The following is a 24,322-nucleotide window of genomic DNA, read 5'->3' as shown; positions in this document are numbered from 1 at the left end:
GTTTTATTCCTCTTATACAACAGCAATTTGCCAACAATTGCAGTTTTAATTGATTAATACACGACACATTGTCCTTTTTAGTATCCGTTTATAATTGCGTTTAATTTATGGAACATCTGAGAAATGGGTTACTTCCTATTATATCGGTCACTTTTATTATATAACGACTATTTAAAAAAAAATCGCTCCTTCACCAGACCCTTGTTTCGTTCTCTCTGATGAAGTTAATAACCGAATAACAGCTTGTCATGTTACCGAGAAACCGCAACATGACACTGGAGACTCCTTCCATAAACACTCAATACACATCTCCTTAAAGATGTCAAAACTTCGTCATATCATATACACTACCGTTCAAAAGTTTGGGGTCACCCAGACAATTTTGTGTTTTCCATGAAAAGTCACACTTTTATTTACCCTCATCTCATCTCTCATCTCATTATCTGTAGCTGCTTTATCCTGTTCTACAGGGTCGCAGGCGAGCTGGAGCCTATCCCAGCTGACTACGGGCGAAAGGCAGGGTACACCCTGGACAAGTCGCCAGGTCATCACAGGGCTGACACATAGACACAGACAACCATTCACACTCACATTCACACCTACGCTCAATTTAGAGTCACCAGTTAACCTAACCTGCATGTCTTTGGACTGTGGGGGAAACCGGAGCACCCGGAGGAAACCCACGCGGACACGGGGAGAACATGCAAACTCCGCACAGAAAGGCCCTCGCCGGCCCCGGGGCTCGAACCCAGGACCTTCTTGCTGTGAGGCGACAGTGCTAACCACTACACCACCGTGCCGCCTATTTCCCACCATAAGTTGTAAAATGAATAGAAAATATAGTCAAGACATTTTTCTGGCCATTTTGAGCATTTAATCGACCCCACAAATGTGATGCTCCAGAAACTCAATCTGCTCAAAGGAAGGTCAGTTTTATAGCTTCTCTAAAGAGCTCAACTGTTTTCAGCTGTGCTAACATGATTGTACAAGGGTTTTCTAATCATCCATTAGCCTTCTGAGGCAATGAGCAAACACATTGTACCATTAGAACACTGGAGTGAGAGTTGCTGGAAATGGGCCTCTATACACCTATGGAGATATTGCACCAAAAACCAGACATTTGCAGCTAGAATAGTCATTTACCACATTAGCAATGTATAGAGTGGATTTCTGATTAGTTTAAAGTGATCTTCATTGAAAAGAACAGTGCTTTTCTTTCAAAAATAAGGACATTTCAAAGTGACCCCAAACTTTTGACCGGTAGTGTATCAACAATTACACGCTTTTTTAATCCATTTGTAACACATCCTCTATACGTATTCCTGTGTAAGTAGTTACTATTGAAATGATAACTGTATTCGAATAAGTGCGAATTAAATATTTAAAGACATAATTGAATCAAATATTTCTAGAGGAATCTGGATACACATGAAGTGCTGGAACACTTTTGTGTTGAATGAAATCGAGATTATAGAGAAGACTGATGCACTTTTTTTGTGACACCTACTTGCTGTAAATAATGCAAAATAAATAAAAATGTCAGGTGACTTCTTCATATAAAGCTGGGACTTGCCTTGCAGCCAGCACTACTCTCAGTGCTGCTGTTCTAGGATAACGAGAGCGTCAATGACGGCGTAGCTCACTCCGGCCCCGTCTAGTCCAGAAGGAACGATCTAAAGTTGGCCAACTTACGCAATAAATATTACAAGCTATATACACTACCGTTCAAAAGTTTGGGGTCACTTTGAAATGTCCTTATTTTTGAAAGAAAAGCACTTTAAACTAATCAGAAATCCACTCTATACATTGCTAATGTGGTAAATGACTATTCTAGCTGCAAATGTCTGGTTTTTGGTGCAATATCTCCATAGGTGTATAGAGGCCCATTTCCAGCAACTCTCACTCCAGTGTTCTAATGGTACAATGTGTTTGCTCATTGCCTCAGAAGGCTAATGGATGATTAGAAAACCCTTGTACAATCATGTTAGCACAGCTGAAAACAGTTGAGCTCTTTAGAGAAGCTATAAAACTGACCTTCCTTTGAGCAGATTGAGTTTCTGGAGCATCACATTTGTGGGGTCGATTAAATGCTCAAAATGGCCAGAAAAATATGTCTTGACTATATTTTCTATTCATTTTACAACTTATGGTGGTAAATAAAAGTGTGACTTTTCATGGAAAACACAAAATTGTCTGGGTGACCCCAAACTTTTGAACGGTAGTGTATATTGAAGCAATATCCGCCCTAGGAATACCGACCTATCTGCCAGAAAGAATCCAAAACGGAGAGGAATTGACCGAGAAGAATTGACCGTTTTTTTGTTGAACTGCTCATAAAGGCTTAATTACTCAATAACTTCATTCATAATTGTAATTAAGCAAATCTGGGTAGAAATTATATGCACCCTAGGTCCCCCTACCTTCATGCCAGAAAGAATCAAAATCGGTGAAGACTTAAAGGAGAAGAAGCGATTTGTGTGGAAACTTCTCGTTAGGAATTGATTGATTACTCCATATCTTCATTATTAAATGCAATTATGCAAATTTGTGTAGAAGCTACATATATGCACCCCAGGCAGACCTACCTTCCTGCCAAAAAGAATAAAAATCGGTGAAGAATTGAGAGAGAAGAAGCGATTTTTGTGAAACGTGGACGACGGACAGCACATGATGGCATAAACTCATCTCCTGTCAGCTGGATGAGCTAATAATGCACCTAATAATGCCCTGAACAAAAAAACTTCACCATTTCAATGATTATAGGTTTTATTTTCTTATTTTTTTTTTAAAATCCTGTTTATTAGTAGGCATAGATCATTGGAAACACTCGCATACAAGTCCCTGTGTTGGAGCTGTTACTACAGAAACAATCATGTTTATTGTTTGAAAAATTCAAACAAGAGCACCGATATAAACCAATCATTCATGTTCCAGCCGGAACTACTTTCCAAGCTGTGCTGCGACAGAATAATGCACATCTTCAGACCAATCAGATTTGAGCATTCAACCGCATTGTGGTTTCAAGAAAAGAAACCAGAAATGAAACTCTAACAGCGCTGGTGTATAACTTGGACAAAAGTTTAATAAGTTGCTGAGAAAACAGAAATGCTTGTTTGTATTCGGATGCTCCTCTTGGCACTCACTAGGCTAGAACAGTAGGCTACGGGCCAACTAAGATCCTGGGGGTGGAGCTTTGTGAACATGGGCGGGGATCGTTCTAATATTGAACCCATGTTGGGTGGTGCAGTGGTTATCACTAGTTGACGGGGCATTTTTATGTAGTGTTTGCATGTTCTCGTCGTGGCCCTGTGGGTTTCCTCAGGGTGCTCCGGTTTCCTCCGACAATCCAAAGATTAGTTTAACTGGCTGCTCTAAATTGCTTGTGAATGCGTCTGTCTCTCTGTTACCTCTTTTCGACCAACAAGGAGCAGGTTCTTGAACCGGTTCCGTTCTTTAAACCTTGGTGCCAGCTAGCAAACCGGCCCACGTTTTTGGCAGTTTTGAGCAGAACCGTTGTTATTCAAGGATGCGTCGTGAACAATTGCGTTGCACAATTCACAATGGGAGTAAACAGTCATAGCAAGATGGCAGTGCATATCGTTTACTTCCGAGTTTTTGTTCTGTGATTGTAGATGTTTGTTTTTGTTCTATTTTTTTTCTGAAGAAATTTTTTTTCCCATTGTGTTCTCCGTGACTACACACGACTTCCTCTCCAAACTAATGACACGCCTACTGATGTTATCATGGTTCATGCTTAGAAAAACTTGCTATATTTTGGTTCCAGCCGGGAGCCAACTTTTCTGTTTCCAAACTAATTTACTTTGGGTCGAAATGCTTTGAACGGTTCAAAACAGACCTCTGATATGTTGAGGAGCGTTGGCTATAAGCCCCTATTGAAAGAGGGTGCAGTACCAACAATTAAAGGAAAACTACAAGAAAAGGAAAGTAAGTTCAGTTGTACCAGTTCTCCCGAAGTGTGAGCTGAGGGTTGTCGCTAAAACCTGGGACGGAACGGGACGAGACACATTATCGCTCGGGCAGTGACCTCCCCACGGTTGTTGCTAAAACCGGTGACATCCCGGTGGGTTTTAGTAATTGCCTGAGCCGAGCAGTAATGGCGGAGTACCCCATATGGACAAAATAGAGAATGAGTGGAGCAGCCGTCTTATTTCTAAACTGGATATTGCTGCCATCTCACCCTTACATGGAAGAAGTGAATGAGTGGAGAACTGAACAAACAACTGAAAGTCAGATTGTTTCAAAACAATCGGCCACAAGATCGGCCTTCAAAAAGCGGGAACGCAGACGGGTAAGCGCGCCGACTCTCATTTGGATATAAAACAACAAAAACAACACGTTGTTTATCTGCATTTAGATTAATACATGTAACTTGTATTGTGTGTTTAAGTTAGCGGTATAAGATTATTTAATTTGCTTCAGAATGTGATTGTCTCAGTTCATCTGATTATTTAATTAGCCTTTTACGTTTTATCAGTGAAAATGCATGCATGTACATGTCTGTTGCATAAGTTATAACACCCATCCAGTTTTAATGAGAAGTCAACCCACAATCAATGAAGTCAAATCAGTCTTAGTTGAGCAAATCGGTAACGGTATTTCTTACTTTCACCGTAAATTTTTATTTATATGACTTTGGTCTAGGGCAGCACAGCGGTGTAGTGGTTATCACTGTCGCCTCACAGCAAGAAGGTCCGGGTTCGAGCCCCGTGGCCGGCGAGGGCCTTTCTGTGCGGAGTTTGCATGTTCTCCCCGTGTCCGTGTGGGTTTCCTCCGGGTGCTCCGGTTTCCCCCACAGTCCAAAGACATGCAGGTTAGGCTAATTGGTGGCTCTAAATTGACCGTAGGTGTGAGTGTGAATGGTTGGTTGTCTCTGTGTGTCAGCCCTGCGATGACCTGGCGACTTGTCCAGGGTGTACCCCGCCTCTCGCCCATAATCATCTGGGACCCTGTTGGACAGGATAAGCAGCTACACATAATGGATGGATGGATGGATGGATGGATGGACTTTGGTCTATGGCTGTAAAAGGCCTCGGCCTTAAAACCGGTTTCTCCTGTGACGTCACGCACTCAGGGCTGGCTGGCTCAGCTTGAATCCCAACTTTGCGGTCGATTTTAACTCTCAAAAATATATATTTTTTATTCCTATTTATGCAGCGTACAAGAGTCAAGGATGGAGATACTATCCACTCAGAAATTTATTTAAAAATAAAGGTTCCGTGTATCTGCTTTAAAATAAGGGTACGAGAACCGGACTGGAGTGCTACTAGCCTGAATACTATCCTCTATTTTCTGTTATCATTTCTTGTCTCTCACACCTAAATGCTCGACTGTCTCACCTTCATGGTATAGAACAGGGCTTTTCAAAGTGTGGGGCGCGCCTCCCCTAGGGGGCGCCAGAGTTCTTCGGGGGGGGGGGGGGGGGGGTGCAACGTGAGGAAAAATAAACCAGAATAAGTTACTATTGCGGACATTTAGCAAACTTCAGCTAGCCTTTGCCAGAGACAAAATGGATCGATTTTTAGTAGCTACAGCTACAGTGAGTGAGGAGACAGAGTCTGGGCCAAGCAAAAAAAGAAGGAAGTATGACCACGATTATTTAAAGTTTGGATTTTCATGGACTGGATCTGAAGATGCTCCACTGCCACAGTGTGTTGTCTGCCAAGAGGTGCTAGCTAACGATGCTATGAGATGTTTTAAAAAAAGCACAGATGTTTAAAATGTGTAAAAAAAAAAAAGAGGTTTTAAAAAGCACATGTTTAAAATGTGTAAAAAAGATGCTTTAAAAAAGCACAGATGTTTAAGATGTGTAAAAAAAGAGGTTTTAAAAAGCACAGATGTTTAAAATGTGTTAAAAAAGAGGTTTTAAAAAGCACAGATGTTTAAAATGTGTAAAAAATATGTTTTTAAAAAGCACAGATGTTTAAAATGTGTAAAAAAGAGGTTTTAAAAAGCACGTTTAAAATGTGTAAAAAAAGATGTTTTAAAAAAGCACAGATGTTTAAAATGTGTAAAAAAGATGTTTTAAAAAAGCACAGATGTTTAAAATGTGTAAAAAAAGAGGTTTTAAAAAGCACAGATGTTTAAAATGTGTAAAAAAAAGATGTTTTAAAAAAGCACAGATGTTTAAAATGTGTAAAAAAGATGTTTTAAAAAAGCACAGATGTTTAAAATGTGTAAAAAAGATGTTTTAAAAAAGCACAGATGTTTAAAATGTGTAAGAAACATGGTTTTAAAAAGCACAGATGTTTAAAATGCGTAAAAAAGAGGTTTTAAAAAGCACAGATGTTTAAAATGTGTAAAAAAGATGTTTTAAAAAAGCACAGATGTTTAAAATGTGTAAAAAAGATGTTTTAAAAAAGCACAGATGTTTAAAATGTGTAAGAAACATGGTTTTAAAAAGCACAGATGTTTAAAATGCGTAAAAAAGAGGTTTTAAAAAGCACAGATGTTTAAAATGTGTAAAAAAGATGTTTTAAAAAAGCACAGATGTTTAAAATGTGTAAAAAAGATGTTTTAAAAAAGCACAGATGTTTAAAATGTGTAAGAAACATGGTTTTAAAAAGCACAGATGTTTAAAATGTGTAAAAAAGAGGTTTTAAAAAAGCACAGATGTTTAAAATGTGTAAAAAGGTTTTTAAAAAGCACAGATGTTTAAAATGTGTAAAAAAGATGCTTTAAAAAAGCACAGATGTTTAAAATGTGTAAAAAAAGAGGTTTTAAAAAGCACAGATGTTTAAAATGTGTAAAAAAAAGATGTTTTAAAAAAGCACAGATGTTTAAAATGTGTAAAAAAGATGTTTTAAAAAAGCACAGATGTTTAAAATGTGTAAAAAAGATGTTTTAAAAAAGCACAGATGTTTAAAATGTGTAAGAAACATGGTTTTAAAAAGCACAGATGTTTAAAATGCGTAAAAAAGAGGTTTTAAAAAGCACAGATGTTTAAAATGTGTAAAAAAGATGTTTTAAAAAAGCACAGATGTTTAAAATGTGTAAAAAAGATGTTTTAAAAAAGCACAGATGTTTAAAATGTGTAAGAAACATGGTTTTAAAAAGCACAGATGTTTAAAATGCGTAAAAAAGAGGTTTTAAAAAGCACAGATGTTTAAAATGTGTAAAAAAGATGTTTTAAAAAAGCACAGATGTTTAAAATGTGTAAAAAAGATGTTTTAAAAAAGCACAGATGTTTAAAATGTGTAAGAAACATGGTTTTAAAAAGCACAGATGTTTAAAATGTGTAAAAAAGAGGTTTTAAAAAAGCACAGATGTTTAAAATGTGTAAAAAGGTTTTTAAAAAGCACAGATGTTTAAAATGTGTAAAAAAGATGCTTTAAAAAAGCACAGATGTTTAAGATGTGTAAAAAAAGGTTTTTAAAAAAGCACAGATGTTTAAAATGTGTTAAAAAAAAAGAGGTTTTAAAAAGCACAGATGTTTAAAATGTGTTAAAAAAGAGGTTTTAAAAAAGCACAGATGTTTAAAATGTGTAAAAAGGTTTTTAAAAAGCACAGATGTTTAAAATGTGTAAAAAAGATGCTTTAAAAAAGCACAGATGTTTAAAATGTGTAAGAAACATGGTTTTAAAAAGCACAGATGTTTAAAATGTGTAAAAAAGAGGTTTTAAAAAAGCACAGATGTTTAAAATGTGTAAAAAGGTTTTTAAAAAGCACAGATGTTTAAAATGTGTAAAAAAGATGCTTTAAAAAAGCACAGATGTTTAAAATGTGTAAGAAACATGGTTTTAAAAAGCACAGATGTTTAAAATGTGTAAAAAAGAGGTTTTAAAAAAGCACAGATGTTTAAAATGTGTAAAAAGGTTTTTAAAAAGCACAGATGTTTAAAATGTGTAAAAAAGATGCTTTAAAAAAGCACAGATGTTTAAGATGTGTAAAAAAAGGTTTTTAAAAAAGCACAGATGTTTAAAATGTGTTAAAAAAAAGAGGTTTTAAAAAGCACAGATGTTTAAAATGTGTTAAAAAAAGAGGTTTTAAAAAGCACAGATGTTTAAAATGTGTTAAAAAAGATGTTTTAAAAAAGCACAGATGTTTAAAATGTGTAAAAAAAAAAAAAGAGGTTTTAAAAAGCACAAATGTTTAAAATGTGTAAAAAAAAAAGAGGTTTTAAAAAAGCTCATATGTTTAAAATGTGTAAAAGAAAAAAATAATGTACAACAACCATTTTTTAAAAATACGGATGGAACATTAAGTATAGCAACAACAAAAATTGTGTGTGGGGGGCGCTGTTGTTTATTTGCTCTCTGAGGGGGGCTGACTCTCCCACACTTTGAAAACCCCTGGAATAGAACAAACAACCCACAAAAAAAAAAAGTATCTTCCCTAAGGCACCTTTAAAGTGATGTCGGCTGCCCAAGCATGCGTGGTGAATCAGTGAATCGATACAATGAATCAATACAGTTCAGAAGAATCGAATCAGTACGAAGTGAGTCATCACTGCGCATGCGCAAGGAGGCGGATTTCTGGCTTTTTCTGGCGCGACGCGGCTCCGCTCTGCTCAGTGCAGCTCCGCATCCCGAGCGCGTGAGGAGAGAGATGGCACGAGCTGTGTGTTTCCGCTGTGAGTGTTCCGGTCGCTGCGCGCGGACAGGAGCGACATGACCGGAAACAGCAGCAGGAGCCGCGGGGCGGGGGGAGGAGGAGGAGGAGGTGGTGGGGGGCGGCCGCTGTTCCTCCGCGCGCTGTTCGTTCCTGTTTACGGCGCGCTGTTGGCCGCGTGCGCGCTCTGCTACGGGAACTCGCTGCGGGGGGAGTTCGTGCACGACGATGTGTGGGCCATCGTGAACAACCCGGACATGCGGCCCGCTTCCAGCCTGCGCAGCATCTTCACCAACGACTTCTGGGGCAAAAGGATGGCCGACAACACGAGCCACAAGTCCTACCGGCCGCTCTGCGCGCTCACCTTCAAGTGAGTCCCGTCCCGTCCCGTCCCGCTGCCGCGCGCGCACCACTTGTAGAGCAGATGTTTCGGCTTTGCACATCTGCATGAACGCAAAGACGAGGCGTTTCTGCAGCGTGTTGCTCTTAACCTGTTTTCTGCACTTCTTTTTTTTAATTTAATTTGTGTTCAGCAGGTCACTATTTTTCAAACTTTGCCACCAGTTGAAAGACACGCCCCCTTTTCCTTCTAAATAAATCATAACAGCTGTTTTATAAAATAAAAAAATCTAATCCAGTTGTACAAAGATTAAACACTGGTAAGCAAATATGCATGATGTTTGTTTGTTTGTTTATTTAAAAAAAAATTTTTTTTTTAATTTGTGTTCAGCAGGTCACTATTTTTCAAACTTTGCCACCAGTTGAAAGACACGCCCACTTTTCCTTCTAAATAAATCACAACAGCTGTTTTATAAAATAAAAAAAATCTAATCCAGTTGTACAAAGATTAAACACTGGTAAGCAAATATGCATGATGTTTGTTTGTTTGTTTGTTTATTTTAAAAAAAATTTTTTTTTAATTTGTGTTCAGCAGGTCACTATTTTTCAAACTTTGCCACCAGTTGAAAGACACGCCCACTTTTCCTTCTAAATAAATCACAACAGCTGTTTTATAAAATAAAAAAATCTAATCCAGTTGTACAAAGATTAAACACTGGTAAGCAAATATGCATGATGTTTGTTTGTTTGTTTGTTTATTTAAAAAAAAAATTTTTTTTTTAATTTGTGTTCAGCAGGTCACTATTTTTCAAACTTTGCCACCAGTTGAAAGACACGCCCACTTTTCCTTCTAAATAAATCACAACAGCTGTTTTATAAAATAAAAAAAATCAAATCAAGTTGTACAAAGATTAAACACTGGTAAGCAAATATGCATGATTGTTTGTTTATTTAAGAAAATATTTTTTTTATTTGTGTTCAGCAGGTCACTATTTTTCAAACTTTGCCACCAGTTGAAAGACACGCCCCCTTTTCCTTCTAAATAAATCATAACAGCTGTTTTATAAAATAAAAAAATCTAATCCAGTTGTACAAAGATTAAACACTGGTAAGCAAATATGCATGATGTTTGTTTGTTTGTTTGTTTGTTTGTTTGTTTATTTAAAAAAAAAATTTTTTTTAAATTTGTGTTCAGCAGGTCACTATTTTTCAAACTTTGCCACCAGTTGAAAGACACGCCCACTTTTCCTTCTAAATAAATCACAACAGCTGTTTTATAAAATAAAAAAAATCAAATCCAGTTGTACAAAGATTAAACACTGGTAAGCAAATATGCATGATTGTTTGTTTATTTAAGAAAATATTTTTTTTATTTGTGTTCAGCAGGTCACTATTTTTCAAACTTTGCCACCAGTTGAAAGACACGCCCACTTTTCCTTCTAAATAAATCATAACATCTCATCTCATTATCTGTAGCTGCTTTATCCTTCTACGGGGTCGCGGGCAAGCTGGAGCCTATCCCAGCTGACTACAGGCGAAAGGCGGGGTACACCCTGGACAAGTCGCCAGGTCATCACAGGGCTGACACATAGACACAGACAACCATTCACACTCACATTCACACCTACGCTCAATTTAGAGTCACCAGTTAACCTAACCTGCATGTCTTTGGGGGAAACTGTGGGGGAAACCGGAGCACCCGGAGGAAACCCACGCGGACACGGGGAGAACATGCAAACTCCGCACAGAAAGGAAAGGCCCTCATCAGCTGCTAGAACCCAGAACCTTCTTGCTATGAGGTGACGGTTTACATTAAACCGCCTGGAAACGGGAATCCGCCAGCGTCCACGTATTCAATCCAGATCGTGTCTGATCCGGTGCTGTGTAAACATTGAGAATACGTGGATACGCTGTGCTGAGCTCTAGCTGGCGTCGTCATTGGACAACGTCACTGTGACATCCACCTTCCTGATTCGCTGGCGTTGGTCATGTGACGCGACTGCTGACAAACGGCGCGGACTTCCGCCTTGTATCACCTTTCATTAAAGAGTATAAAAGTATGAAAATACTGCAAATACTGATGCAAATACTGCCCATTGTGTAGTTATGATTGTCTTTAGGCTTGCCATCCTTCCACTTGCAAGTGGTAAGTGATATGCGCTGAGATCACACACACAGCGGCTCAGTCCCGAATCACTGCTTGTGCACTTCACTCGCGCGCTCTGTGAGCTGCGCAGGGCCAGAGTGCGCACCCTCCAGAGGGCACTCGCTGTTCAGGGCGGAGTGATTTGGAGCGCAGGATGCCTGCGGAGCCGAGCGTATCCGTGTATTGGTGTTGCTGTGTGCACGCAAATCGTGTATTGGTGTTGTTGTGTGCACACTAATCGTTTTAAAAACGTTAATCTGATGATCCGCTGATACGGTCTAATGTAAACATGGGCTAAATTGACCGTAGGTGTGAATGTGAGTGTGAATGGTTGTCTGTGTCTATGTGTCAGCCCTGTGATGACCTGGCGACTTGTCCAGGGTGTACCCAGCCTTTCGCCCGTAGTCAGCTGGGATAGGCTCCAGCTTGCCTTCGACCCTGTACAGGATAAGCGGCTACGGATAATGGAGGGATGGATGGATGGCTGGAACTCTAGATCAACTTTCAAAACAAACAGTACTGTAATATTATTTTGTGGCTGTTTTTTTTTTTGGTACAGCTTTGTTCGTTCTGTACCGTACATATCGAACATGTTCTCTGCCTGCATTTTTCCTTCGGGTGTTTAATAAAGGTCGACATGCTGCTTGGTTCTGATATATTTATCTACAGTATATTTTGCTTTATTAGCCATGATAGATAACAAGATTACCCAGCCGTCTCTTGTGTTCCGCCTCGGCGCCTCAGTCTGTTTATATTACTTCACTTGCGTGTGTGTGTGTGTGGAGGGAGAGTGTGTTTATTGCTGGTTTGGCGTCATGGTATTTAGAGTTGTGTCTAGCATTAGAGCTTAATGTTGTCGTTTGAAAAAAAAGCTTGATATGCCAGTGTTTCATCAGGTGTAACATGTGAAGTGCTTCTGAAGGATGTAGGTTTTGTGCCGCATGTTGGAGGTTTTGGCTGTGTGTTTGGGATCTTGTTTAGATGGCCATCACCTCCTCAGATGAAGTGTCTTGGCTGATGAAATGGAATTCCCCTGTGATGGGTATCTTTGAGGACATCGCTCATGTGTAACACCCCAGAAGCAGCTCCATACCGCCGTGATGCTCCCACCAAGGTGCTTCACTGATGGGTAGGATGGTGTTCTTGGGATTTTGTTGCAAACGTTTTTCGAAAATGCTTTTAGACGTGCTTCTTTTTTTAGCAGAGGGATTTTGCATTGAGGTGTAAGAACAGAAGAAGAAGAAATCTTTATTCATCACATGCACACTTCAAGCACAGTGAAATTCATCCTCTGCATTTAACCCATCTGAAGTAGTGAACACACGCACACACCCGGAGCAGTGGGCAGCCCAGAGTGCCCGGGGAGCAGTCAGGGGTTCGGTACCTTGCTCAAGGGCACCTCAGCCCAAGGCCGCCCCACGTCAACCTAACTGCATGTCTTTGGACTGTGGGGGAAAACCCACACAGACACGGGGAGAACATGCAAACTCCACACAGAAAGACCCTTGCCGGCCGCTGGGTTCGAACCCGGAACCTTCTTGCTGTGAGGCGACCGTGCTAACCACTACACCACCGTGCCGCCCACAGAGATTATCATATGACCTGTACGGACCCCCACATGTGCGCGCTTTGTAAAACCTTTGGGAAAAGTCAGGAGATCATCTATGTCGGTGGCAGAGTCCTTTTTTTCTTTCTCTTGGGTTATTCGCATCGTCTTCGTGGTTCTCCATGTGTATTTATTTATTTATCAATAAATTCTTCCAACTGCTCCAGACTTAAATAATTGTATTTTTGCAGTTTCAATACATGGGAGGAGAAAAAAAACTGAGTCTATCGAATCCACACTCGTTGTCATTGTTATAATTCCCGGTGTCGAGCAACAGAACGCTGCCATGTTCAATCTCACCTCCTGTTGTCTCACAACGTCACTCTGTGGCCATCCCCCCTCTAACCAGAGGCCACCAACCACTGGGAAAAGTCACGTGAATGGGCAGATACGGATTTTTGAATCCGGTCTGGAAAAAGTCGTATGCGGCCCACCGTTTTCATTTTACTCTGAATTGTTACTTTGAAAAACGAGCAACACGACTGAGCACAGTGAAAGTGCATTTTATTATCCAGATGATTTCAGACACGGCGGCACCGTGGTGTAGTGGTTAGCGCTGTCGCCTCACAGCAAGAAGGTCCGGGTTCGAGCCCCGTGGCCGGCGAGGGCCTTTCTGTGTGGAGTTTGCATGTTCTCCCCGTGTCCGCATGGGTTTCCTCCGGGTGCTCCGGTTTCCCCCACAGTCCAAAGACATGCAGGTTAGGTTAACTGGTGACTCTAAATTGAGCGTAGGTGTGAATGTGAGTGTGAATGGTTGTCTGTGTCTATGTGTCAGCCCTGTGATGACCTGGCGACTTGTCCAGGGTGTACCCCGCCTTTCGCCCGTAGTCAGCTGGGATAGGCTCCAGCTCGCCTGCGACCCTGTAGAACAGGATAAAGCGGCTAGAGATAATGAGATGAGATGAGATTTCAGACATGGACGTCATGGAACAAGCTGAAATTGTCGAAGGGGAAAAAAGGGTACTTTCGAGCAAAGAAATTCACTTGTTTATACAAGTACACCTCCGTTATTCCGAAAAAGAAGACGTTTTGTTATCGAGTCGTCGTCATCATCATCAGATGATGAAGGTTGAACTGACTCGACTGCCGACTCGACTCTATTTTGTTTTCAAATCAAACGTCTTTTGTGTAGATTTAATCGGCTTGTATTGATGATGTCTCCATGAGCTGACCCGAGTTTGAACCGACGTTTACTAACGATGTTATTTTAAAATCGTTTTCATGTCCAGAGAACAGTAGTCAGTTGTATTTTATAGAATTCAGACTCGTGCAAAAGTGATTCAGCGTATAAACAGTTTGCTGTCAATCAAATAAAAATTGATTGGTTCGTTTTTCACACACCGTTGTTCATTATTTTCCACGGTGTATGTTAATTTAAAAAGGTCACATGATAAAATGCTTACTGACTGAGTTAGGTCGGGCCGGATGGGAAAATATTTGGCTCTTGGTCATTTGTACGGATCTCGGTGTGACCTCGAGCCAAATATTTTCCCGTCCGGCCCTCGCACTCGGTCAGTAAGTACATATTATTACGGTGCAGTTCATTGCTTATACAGTCGTTTTGTTTGTAGCTGTTCTTCCTGCTGCTTTCAGGTCATCCTGCAACTCTTTTCAAGGGGCTGATGGCTTCTGGTTGGTGTGTGGCGATTGGCCAAGTTGGGGAGAAAACGGGGCAAAGTGGTGGCATCGTCAAATCCGTATTATAAGAGGAATAAAGCACTACAGGAAATGAATCTCGCTAACTTTGTAGGGTGACACAGTATTGCTTTGTTGATTATTTTCCTTTAACAGCACAACTCCGTATGTTTTATTCCCTACTTATCGCCCTCCACTACAGTACATGGACTGAGCCCATGTTTACATTAGACCGTATCAGCGGATCATCAGATTAACGTTTTTAAAACGATTAGCGTGCACACAGCAACACCAATACACGATTTTCGTGCACATAGCAACGCCAATACACGGATACGCTCGGCTCCGCAGGCATCCTGCGCTCCAAATCACTCCGCCCTGAACAGCGAGTGCCCTCTGGAGGGTGCGCACTCCGGCCCTGCGCAGCTCACACAGCGCGCGAGTGAAGGGCACGAGCAGTGATTCGGGACTGAGCCGCTGTGTGTGTGATCCCAGCGCATATCACTTACCACTTGCAAGTGGAAGGATGGCAAGCCTAAAGACAATCATAACTACACAATGGGGAGTATTTGCATCAGTATTTGCAGTATTTTCATACTTTTATACTCTTTAATGAAAGGTGATACAAGGCGGAAGTCCGCGCCGTTTTTTAGCAGTCGCGTCACATGACCAACGCCAGCGAATCAGGAAGGTGGATGTCACAGTGACGTTGTCCAATGAGACGCCAGCTAGAGCTCAGCACAGCGTATCCGCGTATTCTCAATGTTTACACAGCACCGGAGCTGACACGATCTGGATTGAATACGTGGACGCTGGCGGATTCCCGTTTCCCGGCGTTTCCAGGCGGTTTAATGTAAACTTACAGTGCATCCGCGAAGAAAACGAGACAGATACGGTCTAATGTAAACTTGGCCTAATATAATCTATACTCAGTGTTTTACTCAATTTTATACATCTATAAAAACTCATAAAAAGCAGTTGGGTGTCCAGGAGGTCATCAGTTCCTCATATTTCTCTACATCTGCCCGTTCACCTTTCTTCAGCACATCAGTTAATGAGCCGTGTTTGTTAGTGAGAGAACGAAAATAATGGCCCCTGGAACGGCAGTGGGTTTGTGTGCCGGTGGGTTTGTGTGCCGGTGTGTTTGTGCACACGGGTTTCCTCAAAGTTCCTATCAAAGCTTATTTAAAATTTGAATTTTAATTCCTATAAAGATTTATTTGGATACAGTTGAAATACTGTTCACTTGATTTAATTGAAGAAAATGATAATGAATTTGTTAATTAGGATCCAGCAGATTTATCCTTTTACTATTTCGAAAGGCAGACAGTCTTTCAGTATCACGTTTTATTTGGAGAACCGAGAGAATGTTCTGGAACAGATAATAAGGAAGAAGTGTGGGAAACGGTCATGGGGGATAAAACATGTAGATTACAGGAATCGCACACGGAGATGGTTAAAGAATTTACTTTTGATTGTTTTGTGGCATCAGAACTGAATGGGAAGTGAAGAATATAGAAATTTCCACCGTGAGTTTTTATCTTCCTTTAAAGCCTGTCTCGCTTTTAAAGGTGGATTTGTCAATATAAATGTTGTGAATATTTGAATAGAATTTGATCAGTAAACCTGTTTCAGCTGTGTGTGTGTGTGTGTGTGTGTGTGTGTGTGTGTGTGTGTGTGTGTGATTTTGTATCTGTCTGTCTGTTTGTTTGTGTCTGTCTCTCTCTGCCTGTGTGCGCTAGTTGTTCGAGTTAATCTAACCCATCTCTGTGTGTTGTGCTCAGCGTTGCGTGTGTGTGTGTTGTGCGTTGTGCTCAGCATTGCGTGTGTGTATGTGTTGTGCTCAGCGTTGTGTGTGTGTGTTGTGCTCAGCGTTGCGTGTGTGTGTTGTGCTCAGCGTTGCGTGTGTGTTGTGCTCAGCGTTGCGTGTGTGTGTTGTGCTCAGCGTTGCGTGTGTGTGTTGTGCTCAGCGTTGCGTGTGTGTGTTGTGCTCAGCGTTGCGTGTGTGTGTTGTGCTCAGTGTTGCGTGTGTGTGTTGTGCTCAGCGTTGCGTGTGTGTTGTGCTCAGCGTTGCGTGTGTGTGTTGTGCTCAGCGTTGCGTGTGTGTTGTGCTCAGCGTTGCGTGTGTGTGTTGTGCTCAGTGTTGTGTGTGTGTGTTGTGCTCAGCGTTGCGTGTGTGTTGTGCTCAGTGTTGCGTGTGTGTTGTGCTCAGCGTTGCGTGTGTGTGTTGTGCTCAGCGTTGCGTGTGTGTTGTGCTCAGCGTTGCGTGTGTGTGTGTTGTGCGTTGTGCTCAGCATTGCGTGTGTGTATGTGTTGTGCTCAGCGTTGTGTGTGTGTGTTGTGCTCAGCGTTGCGTGTGTGTGTTGTGCTCAGCGTTGCGTGTGTGTTGTGCTCAGCGTTGCGTGTGTGTGTTGTGCTCAGCGTTGCGTGTGTGTGTTGTGCTCAGCGTTGCGTGTGTGTGTTGTGCTCAGCGTTGCGTGTGTGTGTTGTGCTCAGTGTTGCGTGTGTGTGTTGTGCTCAGCGTTGCGTGTGTGTTGTGCTCAGCGTTGCGTGTGTGTGTTGTGCTCAGCGTTGCGTGTGTGTTGTGCTCAGCGTTGCGTGTGTGTGTTGTGCTCAGTGTTGTGTGTGTGTGTTGTGCTCAGCGTTGCGTGTGTGTTGTGCTCAGTGTTGCGTGTGTGTTGTGCTCAGCGTTGCGTGTGTGTGTTGTGCTCAGCGTTGCGTGTGTGTTGTGCTCAGCGTTGCGTGTGTGTTGTGCTCAGCGTTGCGTGTGTGTGTGTGTTGTGCTCAGCGTTGCGTGTGTGTGTGTGTTGTGCTCAGCGTTGCGTGTGTGTGTGTTGTGCTCAGCGTTGCGTGTGTGTGTTGTGCTCAGCGTTGCGTGTGTGTGTTGTGCTCAGCATTGCGTGTGTGTGTGTTGTGCTCAGCGTTGCGTGTGTGTGTTGTGCTCAGCGTTGCGTGTGTGTGTTGTGCTCAGCGTTGCGTGTGTGTGTGTTGTGCTCAGCGTTGCGTGTGTGTGTTGTGCTCAGCGTTGCGTGTGTGTGTTGTGCTCAGCGTTGCGTGTGTGTGTTGTGCTCAGCGTTGCGTGTGTGTGTGTTGTGCTCAGCGTTGCGTGTGTGTGTGTTGTGCTCAGCGTTGAGTGTGTGTGTTGTGCTCAGCGTTGCGTGTGTGTGTTGTGCTCAGCGTTGCGTGTGTGTGTTGTGCTCAGCGTTGCGTGTGTGTGTGTTGTGCTCAGCGTTGCGTGTGTGTGTTGTGCTCAGCGTTGCGTGTGTGTGTTGTGCTCAGCGTTGCGTGTGTGTGTTGTGCTCAGCGTTGCGTGTGTGTGTGTTGTGCTCAGCGTTGCGTGTGTGTGTTGTGCTCAGCGTTGCGTGTGTGTGTGTTGTGCTCAGCGTTGCGTGTGTGTGTTGTGCTCAGCGTTGCGTGTGTGTGTGTGTTGTGCTCAGCGTTGCGTGTGTGTGTGTGTTGTGCTCAGCGTTGCGTGTGTGTGTGTGTTGTGCTCAGCGTTGCGTGTGTGTGTGTGTTGTGCTCAGCGTTGCGTGTGTGTGTTGTGCTCAGCGTTGCGTGTGTGTGTGTTGTGCTCAGCGTTGCGTGTGTGTTGTGCTCAGCGTTGCGTGTGTGTGTTGTGCTCAGCATTGCGTGTGTGTGTGTTGTGCTCAGAGTTGCGTGTGTGTGTTGTGCTCAGTGTTGCGTGTGTGTGTGTTGTGCTCAGCGTTGCGTGTGTGTTGTGCTCAGCGTTGCGTGTGTGTGTTGTGCTCAGCATTGCGTGTGTGTGTGTTGTGCTCAGCGTTGCGTGTGTGTGTTGTGCTCAGCGTTGCGTGTGTGTGTTGTGCTCAGCGTTGCGTGTGTGTGTTGTGCTCAGCGTTGTGTGTGTGTTGTGCTCAGCGTTGCGTGTGTGTGTGTTGTGCGTTGTGCTCAGCATTGCGTGTGTGTATGTGTTGTGCTCAGCGTTGTGTGTGTGTGTTGTGCTCAGCGTTGCGTGTGTGTGTTGTGCTCAGCGTTGCGTGTGTGTGTTGTGCTCAGCGTTGCGTGTGTGTGTTGTGCTCAGCGTTGCGTGTGTGTGTTGTGCTCAGCGTTGCGTGTGTGTGTTGTGCTCAGCGTTGCGTGTGTGTGTTGTGCTCAGCGTTGCGTGTGTGTGTTGTGCTCAGCGTTGCGTGTGTGTGTTGTGCTCAGTGTTGCGTGTGTGTGTTGTGCTCAGCGTTGCGTGTGTTGTGCTCAGCGTTGCGTGTGTGTGTTGTGCTCAGCGTTGCGTGTGTGTGTTGTGCTCAGTGTTGCGTGTGTGTTGTGCTCAGCGTTGCGTGTGTGTTGTGCTCAGCGTTGCGTGTGTGTGTTGTGCTCAGTGTTGTGTGTGTGTGTTGTGCTCAGCGTTGCGTGTGTGTTGTGCTCAGCGTTGCGTGTGTGTTGTGCTCAGCGTTGCGTGTGTGTTGTGCTCAGCGTTGCGTGTGTGTTGTGCTCAGCGTTGCGTGTGTGTGTGTGTTGTGCTCAGCGTTGCGTGTGTGTGTGTGTTGTGCTCAGTGTTGTGTGTGTGTGTGTGTGTTGTGCTCAGCGTTGCGTGTGTGTGTGTTGTGCTCAGCGTTGCGTGTGTGTTGTGCTCAGCGTTGCGTGTGTGTGTTGTGCTCAGCATTGCGTGTGTGTGTGTTGTGCTCAGCGTTGCGTGTGTGTGTGTGTGTTGTGCTCAGCGTTGCGTGTGTGTGTTGTGCTCAGCGTTGCGTGTGTGTGTTGTGCTCAGCGTTGCGTGTGTGTGTTGTGCTCAGCGTTGCGTGTGTGTGTGTTGTGCTCAGCGTTGCGTGTGTGTGTGTGTGTGTTGTGCTCAGCGTTGCGTGTGTGTGTTGTGCTCAGCATTGCGTGTGTGTGTTGTGCTCAGCGTTGCGTGTGTGTGTTGTGCTCAGCGTTGCGTGTGTGTGTTGTGCTCAGCGTTGCGTGTGTGTGTGTTGTGCTCAGCGTTGCGTGTGTGTGTTGTGCTCAGCGTTGCGTGTGTGTGTTGTGCTCAGCGTTGCGTGTGTGTGTGTTGTGCTCAGCGTTGCGTGTGTGTGTTGTGCTCAGCGTTGCGTGTGTGTGTTGTGCTCAGCGTTGCGTGTGTGTGTGTTGTGCTCAGCGTTGCGTGTGTGTGTTGTGCTCAGCGTTGCGTGTGTGTGTTGTGCTCAGCGTTGCGTGTGTGTGTTGTGCTCAGCGTTGCGTGTGTGTGTGTTGTGCTCAGCGTTGCGTGTGTGTGTGTGTTGTGCTCAGCGTTGCGTGTGTGTGTTGTGCTCAGCGTTGCGTGTGTGTGTGTGTTGTGCTCAGCGTTGCGTGTGTGTGTTGTGCTCAGCGTTGCGTGTGTGTGTGTGTTGTGCTCAGCGTTGCGTGTGTGTGTTGTGCTCAGCGTTGCGTGTGTGTGTGTTGTGCTCAGCGTTGCGTGTGTGTGTGTGTTGTGCTCAGCGTTGCGTGTGTGTGTTGTGCTCAGCATTGCGTGTGTGTGTGTTGTGCTCAGCGTTGCGTGTGTGTGTTGTGCTCAGTGTTGCGTGTGTGTGTGTTGTGCTCAGCGTTGCGTGTGTGTTGTGCTCAGCGTTGCGTGTGTGTGTTGTGCTCAGCGTTGCGTGTGTGTGTGTTGTGCTCAGCGTTGCGTGTGTGTGTTGTGCTCAGCGTTGCGTGTGTGTGTTGTGCTCAGCGTTGCGTGTGTGTGTGTGTTGTGCTCAGCGTTGCGTGTGTGTGTTGTGCTCAGCGTTGCGTGTGTGTGTGTGTTGTGCTCAGCGTTGCGTGTGTGTTGTGCTCAGCGTTGTGTGTGTGTTGTGCTCAGCGTTGCGTGTGTGTGTGTTGTGCTCAGCGTTGTGTGTGTGTGTTGTGCTCAGCGTTGTGTGTGTGTGTTGTGCTCAGCGTTGCGTGTGTTGTGCTCAGCGTTGCGTGTGTGTGTTGTGCTCAGCGTTGCGTGTGTGTGTTGTGCTCAGCGTTGCGTGTGTTGTGCTCAGCGTTGCGTGTGTGTTGTGCTCAGTGTTGCGTGTGTGTGTTGTGCTCAGCGTTGCGTGTGTTGTGCTCAGTGTTGCGTGTGTGTTGTGCTCAGTGTTGCGTGTGTGTGTTGTGCTCAGCGTTGCGTGTGTGTGTTGTGCTCAGCGTTGCGCGTGTGTGTTGTGCTCAGCGTTGCGTGTGTGTGTGTTGTGCTCAGCGTTGCGTGTGTGTGTGTTGTGCTCAGCGTTGTGTGTGTGTGTGTTGTGCTCAGCGTTGCGTGTGTGTTGTGCTCAGCGTTGTGTGTGTGTGTGTTGTGCTCAGTGTTGCGTGTGTGTTGTGCTCAGCGTTGCGTGTGTGTTGTGCTCAGCGTTGCGTGTGTGTGTTGTGCTCAGTGTTGCGTGTGTGTGTTGTGCTCAGCGTTGCGTGTGTGTGTGTTGTGCTCAGCGTTGCGTGTGTGTTGTGCTCAGCGTTGTGTGTGTGTGTGTTGTGCTCAGCGTTGTGTGTGTGTGTGTTGTGCTCAGCGTTGCGTGTGTGTTGTGCTCAGCGTTGCGTGTGTGTTGTGCTCAGCGTTGCGTGTATGTTGTGCTCAGCGTTGCGTGTGTGTGTTGTGCTCAGCGTTGCGTGTGTGTTGTGCTCAGCGTTGCGTGTGTGTTGTGCTCAGCGTTGCGTGTGTGTGTTGTGCTCAGCGTTGCGTGTGTGTGTTGTGCTCAGCGTTGTGTGTGTGTGTGTTGTGCTCAGTGTTGCGTGTGTGTGTTGTGCTCAGCGTTGCGTGTGTGTGTGTGTTGTGCTCAGCGTTGCGTGTGTGTGTTGTGCTCAGCGTTGTGTGTGTGTGTGTTGTGCTCAGCGTTGTGTGTGTGTGTGTTGTGCTCAGCGTTGTGTGTGTGTGTTGTGCTCAGCGTTGTGTGTGTGTGTGTTGTGCTCAGCGTTGCGTGTGTGTTGTGCTCAGCGTTGCGTGTGTGTTGTGCTCAGCGTTGCGTGTGTGTTGTGCTCAGCGTTGCGTGTGTGTGTTGTGCTCAGCGTTGCGTGTGTGTGTTGTGCTCAGCGTTGCGTGTGTGTGTGTTGTGCTCAGCGTTGCGTGTGTGTGTGTTGTGCTCAGCGTTGCGTGTGTGTGTTGTGCTCAGCGTTGCGTGTGTGTGTTGTGCTCAGCGTTGCGTGTGTGTGTGTGTTGTGCTCAGCGTTGCGTGTGTGTGTTGTGCTCAGCGTTGCGTGTGTGTGTTGTGCTCAGCGTTGTGTGTGTGTGTGTTGTGCTCAGCGTTGTGTGTGTGTGTGTTGTGCTCAGCGTTGCGTGTGTGTGTTGTGCTCAGCGTTGCGTGTGTGTGTTGTGCTCAGCGTTGTGTGTGTGTGTGTTGTGCTCAGCGTTGTGCGTGTGTGTGTTGTGCTCAGCGTTGCGTGTGTGTGTTGTGCTCAGCGTTGCGTGTGTGTGTGTGTTGTGCTCAGCGTTGCGTGTGTGTGTTGTGCTCAGCGTTGCGTGTGTGTGTTGTGCTCAGCGTTGCGTGTGTGTGTGTTGTGCTCAGCGTTGCGTGTGTGTGTGTTGTGCTCAGCGTTGCGTGTGTGTGTTGTGCTCAGCGTTGCGTGTGTGTGTTGTGCTCAGCGTTGCGTGTGTGTTGTGCTCAGCGTTGCGTGTGTGTGTTGTGCTCAGCGTTGTGTGTGTGTGTTGTGCTCAGCGTTGCGTGTGTTGTGCTCAGCGTTGCGTGTGTGTGTTGTGCTCAGCGTTGCGTGTGTTGTGCTCAGCGTTGCGTGTGTTGTGCTCAGCGTTGCGTGTGTGTGTTGTGCTCAGTGTTGCGTGTGTGTGTTGTGCTCAGCGTTGCGTGTGTGTGTTGTGCTCAGCGTTGCGCGTGTGTGTTGTGCTCAGCGTTTTGTGTGTGTGTGTGTTGTGCTCAGCGTTGCGTGCGTGTGTTGTGCTCAGCGTTGCGTGTGTGTGTTGTGCTCAGCGTTGCGTGTGTTGTGCTCAGCGTTGCGTGTGTGTGTGTGTTGTGCTCAGCGTTGCGTGTGTGTGTTGTGCTCAGCGTTGCGTGTGTTGTGCTCAGTGTTGCGTGTGTGTGTTGTGCTCAGCGTTGCGTGTGTGTGTTGTGCTCAGCGTTGCGCGTGTGTGTTGTGCTCAGCGTTTTGTGTGTGTGTTGTGCTCAGCGTTGCGTGTGTGTGTTGTGCTCAGCGTTGCGTGTGTGTGTTGTGCTCAGCGTTGCGTGTGTGTGTTGTGCTCAGCGTTGCGTGTGTGTTGTGCTCAGCGTTGCGTGTGTGTGTGTTGTGCTCAGCGTTGTGTGTGTGTGTTGTGCTCAGCGTTGCGTGTGTTGTGCTCAGCGTTGCGTGCGTGTGTTGTGCTCAGCGTTGCGTGCGTGTGTTGTGCTCAGCGTTGCGTGCGTGTGTTGTGCTCAGCGTTGCGTGTGTGTGTTGTGCTCAGCGTTGCGTGTGTGTGTTGTGCTCAGCGTTGCGTGTGTGTGTTGTGCTCAGTGTTGCGTGTGTGTGTTGTGCTCAGCGTTGCGTGTGTGTGTTGTGCTCAGCGTTGCGTGTGTGTGTTGTGCTCAGCGTTGCGTGTGTGTGTTGTGCTCAGTGTTGCGTGTGTGTGTTGTGCTCAGCGTTGCGTGTGTGTGTGTTGTGCTCAGCGTTGCGTGTGTGTTGTGCTCAGCGTTGCGCGTGTGTGTTGTGCTCAGCGTTTTGTGTGTGTGTGTGTGTTGTGCTCAGCGTTGCGTGTGTGTGTTGTGCTCAGCGTTGCGTGTGTGTGTTGTGCTCAACGTTGCGTGTGTGTGTGTTGTGCTCAGCGTTGCGTGTGTGTGTGTTGTGCTCAGCGTTGCGTGTGTGTGTTGTGCTCAGCGTTGCGTGTGTGTGTTGTGCTCAGCGTTGCGTGTGTGTGTTGTGCTCAGCGTTGCGTGTGTGTGTGTTGTGCTCAGCGTTGTGTGTGTGTGTTGTGCTCAGCGTTGCGTGTGTTGTGCTCAGCGTTGCGTGTGTGTGTTGTGCTCAGCGTTGCGTGTGTGTGTTGTGCTCAGCGTTGCGTGTGTGTGTTGTGCTCAGCGTTGCGTGTGTTGTGCTCAGCGTTGCGTGTGTGTGTTGTGCTCAGCGTTGCGTGTGTTGTGCTCAGTGTTGCGTGTGTGTGTTGTGCTCAGTGTTGCGTGTGTGTGTTGTGCTCAGCGTTGCGTGTGTGTGTTGTGCTCAGCGTTGCGCGTGTGTGTGTGTGTTGTGCTCAGCGTTTTGTGTGTGTGTGTGTGTGTTGTGCTCAGCGTTGCGTGTGTGTGTTGTGCTCAGCGTTGCGTGTGTGTGTTGTGCTCAGCGTTGCGTGTGTTGTGCTCAGCGTTGCGTGTGTGTGTTGTGCTCAGTGTTGTGTGTGTGTGTGTGTTGTGCTCAGCGTTGCGTGTGTGTTGTGCTCAGCGTTGCGTGTGTGTGTTGTGCTCAGCGTTGCGTGTGTGTTGTGCTCAGCGTTGCGTGTGTGTGTTGTGCTCAGCGTTGCGTGTGTGTGTTGTGCTCAGCGTTGCGTGTGTGTGTTGTGCTCAGCGTTGCGTGTGTGTTGTGCTCAGCGTTGCGTGTGTGTGTTGTGCTCAGTGTTGTGTGTGTGTGTGTTGTGCTCAGCGTTGCGTGTGTGTGTGTTGTGCTCAGCGTTGCGTGTGTGTGTTGTGCTCAGCGTTGCGTGTGTGTGTTGTGCTCAGCGTTGCGTGTGTGTGTTGTGCTCAGCGTTGCGTGTGTGTTGTGCTTAGCGTTGCGTGTGTGTGTGTGTGTTGTGCTCAGCATTGCGTGTGTGTGTGTTGTGCTCAGCGTTGCGTGTGTGTGTTGTGCTCAGCGTTGCGTGTGTGTGTTGTGCTCAGCGTTGCGTGTGTGTGTGTTGTGCTCAGCGTTGCGTGTGTGTGTTGTGCTCAGCTTTGCGTGTGTGTGTGTTGTGCTCAGCGTTGCGTGTGTGTGTGTGTTGTGCTCAGCGTTGCGTGTGTGTGTGTGTTGTGCTCAGCGTTGCGTGTGTGTGTGTGTTGTGCTCAGCGTTGCGTGTGTGTGTTGTGCTCAGCGTTGCGTGTGTGTGTGTTGTGCTCAGCGTTGCGTGTGTGTGTGTTGTGCTCAGCGTTGCGTGTGTGTGTTGTGCTCAGCGTTGCGTGTGTGTGTGTGTTGTGCTCAGCGTTGCGTGTGTGTGTTGTGCTCAGCGT

General features: G+C 45.4%; 1 protein-coding gene across 3 annotated transcripts in view; it reads left to right on the top strand.

Moving 5' to 3' along the window:
* Positions 1-8,512: 8,512 nt before the first annotated feature.
* The window catches only part of tmtc1 (transmembrane O-mannosyltransferase targeting cadherins 1), a 163,527-nt gene continuing 147,717 nt past the window's right edge, over positions 8,513-24,322 (top strand). For 2 of the 3 annotated variants that reach the window (XM_060903388.1, XM_060903387.1), the window contains exon 1: positions 8,513-8,938. In XM_060903388.1, the coding sequence (XP_060759371.1) occupies positions 8,628-8,938 (311 nt within the window). In that variant the 5' untranslated portion in view covers positions 8,513-8,627. Of the gene's footprint in view, positions 8,939-12,079; positions 12,183-24,322 lie in introns of those variants that run through there. The other variant, XM_060903389.1, reaches the window with a different exon arrangement.

This window comes from Neoarius graeffei, chromosome 21, assembly GCF_027579695.1.
Source record: "Neoarius graeffei isolate fNeoGra1 chromosome 21, fNeoGra1.pri, whole genome shotgun sequence".
NCBI classification, from domain to species: Eukaryota; Metazoa; Chordata; class Actinopteri; order Siluriformes; family Ariidae; genus Neoarius; species Neoarius graeffei.
Note: the sequence above shows the minus strand (reverse complement) of the source record. Positions and strands in the feature narration are given on the sequence as shown.